Genomic DNA, 11,116 nt, shown 5'->3' with positions numbered 1-11,116 from the left:
GGCTTCCTGTTCTCCTGTCAAGAGGAGATGATTAAGTGTATAATATTACAAGCACAAATTACTCGTTCATTCTTCAGGGGGGATGGCCTCGTGATAATGAATTGTTCACATTTCACAATGAATCGATTCCTATTATATATAGGTCCCAACACTGTTTTTAATCTTTCTACATGTCTGTCTATGTCTACGCTTAAAACAAAAGCTAACGAAAGTTGCCATTTCAGCAGACAGTATCTTATAAATTATCCACGTGGCGTTGGAGTTCTGAAGGCACAATTTGGAAGGCAATTTTTTCTTTTTTGCTTTATGCAGTATCAGCAAACCTAAGATTAGGAGGCCGTGGGTTAGAACTAGGCTGATAGTGGATAATCTTGAAACCTTGGGTTTCTGGTACATTTCAATATGAATGACAATTGAATCAAATAGAACTTTCGGTTCAATTCCATGACCTTTCTTATAACATCCATTCTGTCGACGTAGGTCATCCAATTAATTCGTGCTAAAATCTTTGTTACAATTGATCAACCCCTTAATATAAGATTGTTTTTTAGTGCTTCTCACTAGGTAGTCTACCGGTATGAATTTCTTTCATTCACCTGTTATTTTTGTGGAAGAGTTGGTCATTTGTTTCAACGATGCTCCACCTTTTCTCTCATATTACTGGCCAGTCTTTTGAACAGTTTTTTAATTAGCGTTCCATGCACCACCTTGGTCCTTGGTTGAGGGTAGAAATTCCCATTCGGAAAAATTGGACCCCCACCACCGACTGAACCACCTTCTACCCTTCTCATACTCATCCTCTTTCTACTCCCATCGATTCCACTTTAGCAAGGGTCACTTCTTCTTCATCTACTACCAATCCCTCTGAACATACTTCTCCATCTCTAAGAAATTCCTCGGAAACCTTCCAACTATCTCTCCACATCCAAACCGCCCTAACAAATGCTTTCTGATCAAATCCAATGGGTACGTCTTCCTCTAGAGGAAAACGCCCTAGGTTAGATCTCCTGCAACACTTAGAGATTGAAGAGTTAGTTGACCTTCCCATCTATGACAGACTTGAATCTTCCACTCAAAGTCATCAAATTGAACGAATCCTTTCTGTTGTTAATCCAAATCAAAACAATGATATTACTCTTCATGTTCTGAACCACGAGGTGCTGACTGTAAATGCTAACCAGGCCGATATGATAGATCAGGTTTGTTTCTTTTTATGTTCTTTTTCTTTCCTTCGGACAAAGGTGGTGGTGGCTGACCTGCAACAGCCACAAGACTACCAATGTTAATTATTAGTTGGAACTGTTGTGGGACTGAACGTTCCAAAGCAGTTCAAGGATTAGGAATTTTGGTCAAAAAGTATAATCCTGATTTTCTTTTTCTCTGTAAAACCAAAATTCCTATAGAAAAAATGCAATTGTTGGCTCACCGATTTAATTATTCTAACTCTTATTTCATTCCTCCCAAAGGACAAGCAAGAGGACTAGCGGTTTTTTGGAAACATAATCCTAGTGTCTCTTTCTTTTTGGCTCAATCAAGGATTTACAATCCTTCAATTTACTGTTCCTTTTAATTGGTGATTTTAATGAAGCAGACCATGTTACAATTTAGAATCCTTCGGCTTCTGACAGACCCTCTAAATTTACCTCTACTCAATATCACCATTTAATTCTAGATCAAGATCTTACCGAACTTCACATTCAAGGAGGCCGACTCAGCTGGTCTAACAAAAGATCTTTAGGCCTAATTATCTGTACTTTAGGTAGAGCCTTAGCCACCCCTGACTGGATGTCAGCTTTTCCTCATGCTTCCTTATCTTTAGCAGCTAGATGGGGTTCTGACCACCACCCTTTAATTTTGAATATATCACCTAGGAAAATTCAATATCCCAAACCTTTCAAATTCTATAAAATGTGGCTGGTAAAGGAATCTTGCAGATTTGAAATAGTACATGGGTGGGACTGTAATATAAATGGATATGCTGCCTATCGACTTTTCTCCAAAATGGATAGTATTAAACAAAATTTGATTACTTGGAGGAAAACTAAGTTTACTGATCCCCAGATTAAATTAAATGAATTAAAATCTCAAATAATCTCGGTGGAACAATCAACACCATGGGATCAGAATAAACTAGCCTCTCTTTACAAACAACATGACAACCCCCAATATTAAATTGAAAGTTTCTGGAGACAAAGATCTAGACAACTCTGGCTAAACTTGGGAGATAGAAATACCAATTATTTTCATAAAAACACCATGTGCCACCAGAGAAGAAATGGCATTCAAGGAGTTAAGAATAGTCAAGGATCTTGGATTACTGATCACAATGATAGTGTAGATATTTTTATCTCCTACTTTTCAGATCTCTTTTCCCATCAAACTTCCTCTGGCTTATCCTTTATCAATGATCTTTTTCCCCCATCATTACTAAGGAAGACAATCACATCTTAGTTGCCATCCCCTCTAAAGAAGAAATTAAATCAGCCCTATTGAGTATAAGAAGTCTAAAATCTCCTACACCTGATGGAATGCCCACTTTAGTCTACAAGGAATACTGGGATTTGATGAGCACCGAAATCATAAATTTTTCCAAAGAATTCTTCCAAAATAAGAAACTGTTGAAACTGTTAAATCATACGTTTATCTACATTGTTACAAAAAAAGAAAATTGTACCAAGGTACAAGATTTTCATCCCATCAGTCTTTGTAATGCCATGTACAAAATCATCTCAAAAATTCTACCCAATAGATTGCCTATTGTTCTGGATAAATGTATCTCCCCAAATCAACCAGCCTTTATTCTAGGACATCGAATAGTAGATAATACCATTATTTCCCATGAAGTTTTCCATTATCTCAAACATCATAAGAGAGGCACTGGATATATAGCTATAAAACTAGGTATGGCCAAAGCCTATGATAGACTTGAATGGTCCTTTTTGTTAGCAATACTAAAATCCCTTGGATTCTCCCATGATTTCTGTCAAATCATTTTAGAATGTATCTCCTCTGTCTCCTATTCTATTATTTAAAATGGTTTCAGCTGAAAGCAAATTCTCACCTTCTTGAGGTCTTAGACAAGGGGGCCCTTTATCCCCCTACGTCTTCATCCTGGCAATGGAATGCTTAACTCGTATGATTCATAAAGCTGAATAGGAAAATCAGCTTCAAGGAATCCAAATTTCCTCTACAACTCCTATTTCACATCTTTTTTTGATGCTATTCTTTTATTTATGAGAAGCCATCGGGAGGAAATAGACAATCTTAAAATCATTCTTGATAATTTCCAACATAGTTCAGGCCAATTAATCAATTTGGAAAAATCCAGCATTTATTTTAGTAAAAAACTCATCCTTGCCATCAAAGAATGATTCGAAGACAACTCCAAATGAAAAACCTTCCTATCAATTCTAAATACTTAGGGCTTCCTTTAATTTGGGGTAGAAACAAACACAACCAACTCTCTTTCCTCTTGGATACTCTTAGAAATAAACTTAATACTTGGAAAGCTTCAGCCATTAGTCGAGTGGGTAAATGAATTCTTATTCAATTTGTTCTTCAATCTATTCCTAATCATACTATGACTATAGCTCAATTACCACAAAAAACAATTTCTGCTCTGGATCGTATTGTTAAAAATTTCTGGTGGGGTAAATCAACATCCAAACCCCATCCTTACCATTGGTGTTCTTGGTCCAAACTATCCTTACCTAAAAACCATGGAAGTTTAGGATTTCAAGAAATCAAACTGGTTAATTTAATTTTTCTCAAGAAGCTTGTCTAGCATTACCTGAATGATCAACATATATGGTGGGCTTAGATCTAGAAATCAAAATATATCCCTTTGAATGATATTTTTCCTCCATCCATTCCACATACTAGCTCTTATTTTTGGAAATCCACTACTCCTAAGATTCAAAACCTTTTTCATGAGGTTGGTTTCATTGTTTCAGTAAACTCCACAAATCCAATTTACCATGTACCTTGGGTCCAAAATAATAATTCTTTTCACATGATCCATTGCTTTATTACTACAAAAATTCTGAATTATACTTTTATTGATTTAATCCGAAACGGTGATTGGAATACACCTGTAATCCGTTCTCTTTTTGATAGTATACAAGAATCACTCATACTCCAAACTCCTATCCTTCCTGCAAATACTCCCATGTCATGGATTTGGACTAAACATTTTTCAGGGAAATTCTCAACTTCAATGGCTTATAAAGGTTTAATCCAAAACAGTTTATCTCTGTTGAATGATAATTTGAAATCATGCATTAAGTGGATCTGGAGTCAGGTTTGTCCCCCTCAGTATCAACTCTTATTCTAGCGTATCATACATAATTACCTTCCCATAAAAACTAAATTATTCAGCCAAGATCAAGATAAATCTTGTGTCTTTTGCCATAACCATCCATAATCTACCAATCATTTATTCCTTGAATGTTCCTTTACTCAAACTATTCTCTTTGCATCTCCCTAGAACATTATATTAGACACATCTTTTAGTCATAACTGGATTGAATGTATAATTAGTCTTGCACAAAAAATTCCAAACAAAATTGACTTTCGCAAGATTGTTAGCTGATATGCTATTGCATTATACTATATTTGGTTTACAAGAAATGAAAGTGTTTTTGAGGATTTTGACCTTTCTAATATGTGGGTTATTCCAAAAACAAATATATTTTTAACCGAATATTGGATAAATCAACAGATCGTACTTCAAATCCAACCTTCCCTCCTCAATTATGTCTTCATCCTAATCATAATACTGATTGTATCATCTTTACAAATGCAGGCAAACTTACCCAATTTTATTTCTCTTTTGGGATTATTATTCTAACTACTCAATTGGAGTGCTTACAAGTTGTAGGTGGAAGAAAACTTTTGAGATCAGTAGAGGAAGCAGAACTTTTTGCAATCTATCAAGGAATATCTTATGCTCACAAACTGGGAAAATCTAATCTCATAATTTTCTCCGACTCTCAGATGGTGATCAATGCACTTGAACGTCGATCTTCTCTACATTGGACTACTCTTGGACTGCTTCAACTATAACTTGCTTCCTAACTTTAATTCTATAAAGTTTGTATATATTAACAGAAAATATAATGTTCCTGCACATGAGCTAGCAAAATGGTGTAAACATAGTTCACAAAAACATATTTTGCTTTCTCATTATCCTTCCTTTATTCCCTCTGTACAGAACTTTGTAGTTTGCTCCTCTAAGTAATATATTTTGGTTTTATCTTTCAAAAAAAATGTAAACCTGTAATGGGTTAGATTTATTCTTGTAATGGGTTGGATTTTAAAAATTTAAACCTTTTCTATATATAAAAATGCAAAACCTTCTTCGGCCCTACCCTCTACATTCAAGGGTAGGGTGGATTGAGTTTAGAACCTACATTTAATTTTTTATTATTTCTTATTATATATAACCAATAAATAAAAAAAAAACATGATCAAACAACAAAACATTCAATTATTTGATTAAGACATATAAAAATCACAAACTATCAATTATCTTTCACATAAAAAAATCAAAATATTATTAAATCCAACACTTAATACATAAACTTCATATGCCTTCCAATAATATGTGGTCGGGAAGGCTCAGGTTTAGCCTAATATCATACCCTAGTCATACTTGTATGGGTTGTAGAATCCCAACATCCATGACTGTCCCCTGCACCAAAATCCATCCTTCAAGTAAAAAATCACACTCCATCAAGATGAGTACCCAATAGGTACTTATGATGCAGAAAAGACAAGATACCTAAAGGGATTTGACCAATCAAAATATAATTTTCGATAAAAACCCATCAGATTCATTGCCCAAGTGCTCCCCTTTCTTCAAAGATGTATGTATGCATGTATGTATGTATGTATGTGTATTTATGCAAAATTTACATATATACATATGCATGTATGAATGTGTATAGTTGGGTTGGGCTTGGGCCGGGTTTAGACTACCTAAGGGCTAAACTTGGGCCCAACCCAAAAATAACAAAGCCCGACTTCTTAAATCCAACCCAACCCGAAGACCAAAAATCCAAGCCTAGCCCATGTAAAATTTTGAGTTGGGCCGATTCAGGCTCAAATTGGGCCTGCCCAAGTTGCACCTCTAAAAAATCAATCACTGTTTTTCATGTCATGCATCACTTAAATTATTGTTATTGAGGAATTACGGGTGATGGTGCCACAACTAATATTAGTAATAACCATTCTAATTAGACAACCACTTAATTATTCCGCTTGTCTCATTACTTTAACTTATATGTTAGGAAACATCAACTCCTTTTCTTTTTTTTTTTTAGTATTGCTAAGCTGAAAATATCAATACTTAAAATGCCTAGTGCAAATTACTCTTCGAGCTGTTATAAAATGAGGAAAACCGTGTTCTGAGTTGATTCACTTTCTATCATTTGTGAAAGAGTGAAGAATTTATATGAAGGAAGCAAAGTTTAAAATTCCAGCATGATATGCCTGATGTAGAGATCATGCTATATCTTTAAAAGTTTGATATGGGATATTATGGAAATTAGGTGGTACTATCTTTCTTTCACCAAATCGTACTTGTATCATACATATATTAGGGTGTATTGGTGGCATATCCGGTGTATTGGTAGTGAATAGTCAATACACTGTAAAAAAAAATACAAACAAAAAATGAAAAGAAAAGAGGAAAAAAAGGCTTTTTTTTATCATCCTAGCATTTAGGGTTTTTATAGGTCAATCCACCCCAAGAAATCTAGAGCTCCACTCTAGGGGTTCTTGCTGAGTCCAATTCCCATTCCCATTCCTATCTGAACCAAATAAACTATGGAAATAGACCATTTTGATTCTGATTCTGATTCCGATTCCAACTGTGAACCAAATGGGCCCTGAGTTTCCTCAAATTAACCCACTCTACATTACTTAATTTTTCTTTATACTAGACAAGATAGGAACATAACAGAGGGTGTTAGTGTTAATAGCTTGTCTTACATTAGGAGTGTAAGAAAGTTGAGCCAATTTGTTAGCTATTCAAGGACAGCATGTTAAAAACTTGAACCATGATCAAAGATTATTGAGTCGAGTTGAGTAGTTAGTCAAGCCAAGTTTAAGCTTCATAATACCTGGCTTGAGTAGCTCAAATCTAATTGAACTTATAATAAAATAATATTTATAATGAGAGGTAATTTGGCCGACCTACCACAAGAAGACATGTGGTGAGCCCGAACCATCTAACGACACCTCGACACCACGTGGCATAGGACCTAAATGACCCGAACTATCTAGTCTGCTTTGAATCCTGACCTGTGAGAGGCTAGTAGGTCACTCCTCGACTGGGCCACACATACCATCTCGGGAAGACAAGCCAAAGACCCCAGAGATCGGCATGATCTCCCCAATCCGGGCCTACGTAGTGGAACACCCTTATCTGGAATGACACATCTATTGACTCTGAGCCAGGCGGCGGCATGTTGCCTACCTAGTACACGTATCTACAGTTTCTGCACAATTCGGGAAGTTCGAATATGGATCATTGCCGATGTGGAAGCAATGTGATCCAAAGATAACATACCAATAAGGACAGTCGTGCACATGTATCTTGGATAGGAAACACGAACCTCGATGCCTATAAAAGGTCCTCACAATTCCACCAAAAAGTATGTGCAGTAAGTGCAATCTATTCCCTCTTGCTTTCTCAAGCTCTCTGCTACCAAATACTCACGTCGCTAACTTAAAGTATCGGAATGCCTAGCCCAAGTCTATATCCCGGGTACTCTAATCTTTTGATATCATCATCATCATCATCGTCATCATCATCATCATCATCACCATCATCATCATCATCATCATCATCATCATCATCCAATCCTCATCCCAATTATATGTGGTTATCTTTTAACACTACCTTGTGGATCGCATAAGTCTCTATTAGGCCCCAATCATTTTTCAGAGAGTTTCTTACCTAGGTAAATTCACTAGCCTAGATGGTAAGTGCTACCTTGGAAAACACTTAGTTGGGTAAGTGAATTTACTTATGTTCATTTGATTCTTAGGTAAATTATACAATGTCTCTTTTGTCCATAAAAACCACATTAGAATGGACAAAATTGTCTTAATACATATTGTCAAATTTTACCCCCAATGAGAAAGTTACTTACTCACTTGAGAGATGGGTATCACTTCATTTGTTTGGATAAGTGATACTTATTTTTCCATGGATCCTACATGAACATGAAAAAAGCAGTCAATGGAAACCACAATCCCATTGACCAACTTCTCTGACCCCAATGTTACATAATGTTATATGTATTGGGCCCAATTTCATCTTGGATTGATGTAAGCGTCCACCCTGGCTAGGCTAGACGCAAAACCTAGGCCTAATCCCAGAAATTTTTGAACTAGGCCGGGTCAATGATCACCCCTAGTTAAAACTATATATAAAACTGACATTTTTCATAGGTTCTAACATTCCAAATGCCAACGGTTTCAGCACATTTAAGACTCTAAAAATGTAATAAAAAAACGTATTTCTAACAATTCAAAAATCTGACATTGTTAATTTTTTTCCTTTTATACATCAAAATTACTAAATTCTACGTTAGTTTTTAAAAAGTTCAGAACAAAAACTAACAAATTGAACACATGTATCTCTTGCCAAAATTTCTTCAATATTTTTTTACTAAATTATCAGACTTTGAATCAAACTATAACTTCTTTCTAGCATTAATGAATTGCTGAGTTTGGCATATAAAGCTTTAGACCAGGTTTGGAACTTTGGATTAACAAATACATATACGTACACAAACACAGAAAGGAGGAAGGGCCGGGGGCGGGAGGCTATACTATGGACGGTACCATTCCGACCTCACATTGGGAAAAAAAAATTAAATAAATAAATAAATCCCTTGTTGCAACTATGCTCTGAGGTTGGAGGGATGCAGAGTTGAAATTATTAGATGACCACATAATATAATATTTACAATGAAGGTTGTTCAATTTACAGTGCATATACATTTATATGGAATAAAGCAAATGGAGAAGCGACAGTACTAGTTAACAATCAATGGGATTCGATCTCAGTAGTAATTTTAGTAAATTGTATTTCTTTAATTCAGCCTTGGTAGTACTTAATCACCTTCTTCTTCCAAGCTTTCCAACTCAAGGACATCCGACCCTTGGTGGGGATAACTGGTTCAACTGACTGAGGAATAATAGCGCAGCACGGTTCATCAGTCTTGTCATCACAATCCCAAAAACGGGCCTCCTTTCTCTTGCTCTTGATGGTTGCTAATACATCGTATTTGTTGCAGATGCCCCACACGGTTACCTTCTGGAGTTTATAATCCACAGTCACCGAGTATATCCCTGATGAAAATCAAATTAATTAAAATGAAAAGCTGATTAATCCATTGATTTAACCATGTTTAATTAGGTTAGGTAGAGGGGTCATGCATTCATTGTCACCATGCATGCATGCATCTATTCATGTATTTTCGTATTTTATAGTTATAATATATTATTATTGTTCTAGCTATATAATTAATTAAGAGAGCTAGCTAGGGAGGATTGAGAGAGGAAAGCAAATTAACAAGCATGGGGAGTAGAGGGGCATTCTCATCTCTTACAAGAGAAGAGAGATCGAGGAGACAAACAAAGGTCCTTCATTTGTTTACCTTTGAGATTGGCTAAGGCCTTCTTCACTTTCTTTTCGCAGCCATAGGAATAGAGGGGCACCATCATCTCAACGTACTGAGCCTCCACATTACTGTAAGCAGGGACAATTTGCAGGTTCGCCATTCAGCCTGAGACTTCTGCTGCAGGACGCCTCAAATTAAATGATCTCAATGTATGAAAATGAATTTGATGGTCTTCTTCCCACAATTATTTCTTCGATCCGGTCGAACTGTTGATTGATGGTCATGAAATATCTATATCTATATCTACATCTATATATATATATATATAATTAGCCCATCTCAATCAAGTAATCTTTTAAATGCAAATCAATTACCTTCTCATTAAATCTAAAATGGATTCCCCGGTCGAAAGGAGGCTACTCTCTACTTTTTCCTTTTAGTCTCTCGTTTCTTTCCTCCCTTGATGTGCTTTACTGTTCATGGAGGCTTATGTTTGGTCAGAAGTTTGTTCCTGAGATTCTACCTGCTGCTCTTTTTTTCTTTTGTTTTGGTTTTTTTAATGGGGACCAAATGGATCATGACTAGGATGAATGTAAAGAGGCGTCATCATCTTGCTTTCTGGTCCAAGTTTTTGAAGGAACTCTGGTTTGCTTTCATGGAGGAGATTGGACTCATTGAACTGGTATGGCTCCCATGTGACTTCTTTTTATTTATTAATAATCAGCTGGAACATCTTGTTTGCCTTTTCAAAGGTTGGAAGTTAAGTAGTTGGGATTATATTCTTGACAAGAATGCATAGGAGGGAGGGGATGAGTACTTTGGTGAGTTAAAATTAGAGCCCAGTTTTCTTATTCACTTCTTATCCATTCTCCACCCGCACAAATCTCTCAATTCATAATAGAGATGTGTGGCTCCAATTCACGACGGGTAGAGAATGGATAGGAAAAGTGAGTAGGAAATCCCAAATGTTAAAATTAAGCCTTCTAAGGGGTTGGCCGGTTGGTGTTTGCTTTGATGGAGATTCAACATTCAATTGGTATCGCTCCCAATCCCAACCACGCATATAAATTCTTTTTTGTAATAACGAGAGGAACTTCCTACATTTTCAAACTTGGGAATGTTTTAAGGGAGTCTAGGGAGTATTGATGAAGGAAGATTTGGCCCGACCTCTCTATTATGTGACACGTGGCAGAAACAATAGCTCGGCAAAAGGGGCCCAGTCTAGACGGGAACAAGGGGACACACTTCGCCAAACTGACCCTTGTAACAGCTCGGGATACACTTCGCCAAACTGACCCACCTTGTAACAGCTTGGGATACACTTCGCCGAACTGACCCACCTTGTAACAGCTCGGGATACACTTCGCCAAACTGACCCACCTTGTAACAGCTCGGGATACACTTCGCCGAACTGACCCACCTTGTAACAGTTCGGGATACACCTCGCCGAACTGACCTGCCCTATAGATACCTCCAAG

General features: G+C 36.6%; 1 protein-coding gene and 1 long non-coding RNA gene across 2 annotated transcripts; one reads left to right on the top strand and one right to left on the bottom strand.

Moving 5' to 3' along the window:
* Nucleotides 1-462: 462 nt before the first annotated feature.
* LOC148881166 (uncharacterized) lies at nucleotides 463-5,345 on the top strand. The gene is made up of 2 exons (XR_016104759.1): nucleotides 463-1,199; nucleotides 4,880-5,345. It is a non-coding gene; the product is annotated as an uncharacterized LOC148881166 (long non-coding RNA).
* A 3,609-nt stretch (nucleotides 5,346-8,954) lies between these two features.
* On the bottom strand, nucleotides 8,955-9,921 carry LOC148881165 (Heavy metal transport/detoxification superfamily protein). The gene is made up of 2 exons (XM_088970079.1): nucleotides 9,675-9,921; nucleotides 8,955-9,366 (listed from the first exon to the last, which is right to left on the bottom strand). Exons 1-2 carry the CDS (start codon nucleotides 9,796-9,798, stop codon nucleotides 9,113-9,115), a joined length of 378 nt encoding a protein of 125 aa, XP_088826205.1. The 5' UTR covers nucleotides 9,799-9,921; the 3' UTR covers nucleotides 8,955-9,112.
* Between the last annotated feature and the right edge of the window lie 1,195 nt (nucleotides 9,922-11,116).

Source organism: Nelumbo lutea, chromosome 1 (assembly GCF_056320005.1).
Source record: "Nelumbo lutea isolate HS-2025 chromosome 1, American lotus-T2T, whole genome shotgun sequence".
Lineage (NCBI taxonomy): Eukaryota > Viridiplantae > Streptophyta > Magnoliopsida > Proteales > Nelumbonaceae > Nelumbo > Nelumbo lutea.
This window is presented reverse-complemented; position numbering and strand designations above follow the sequence as displayed.

What these genes read in the sequence shown, in the direction of transcription:
- LOC148881165 (XM_088970079.1), bottom strand. Translation starts at nt 9,798, where the DNA reads ATGGCGAACCTGCAAATTGTCCCTGCTTACAGTAATGTGGAGGCTCAG. An exon ending in GGCCTTAGCCAATCTCAAAG is followed by an intron (nt 9,367 to 9,674) that starts GTAAACAAATGA and finishes GATTTTCATCAG; the next exon opens with GGATATACTCGGTGACTGTG.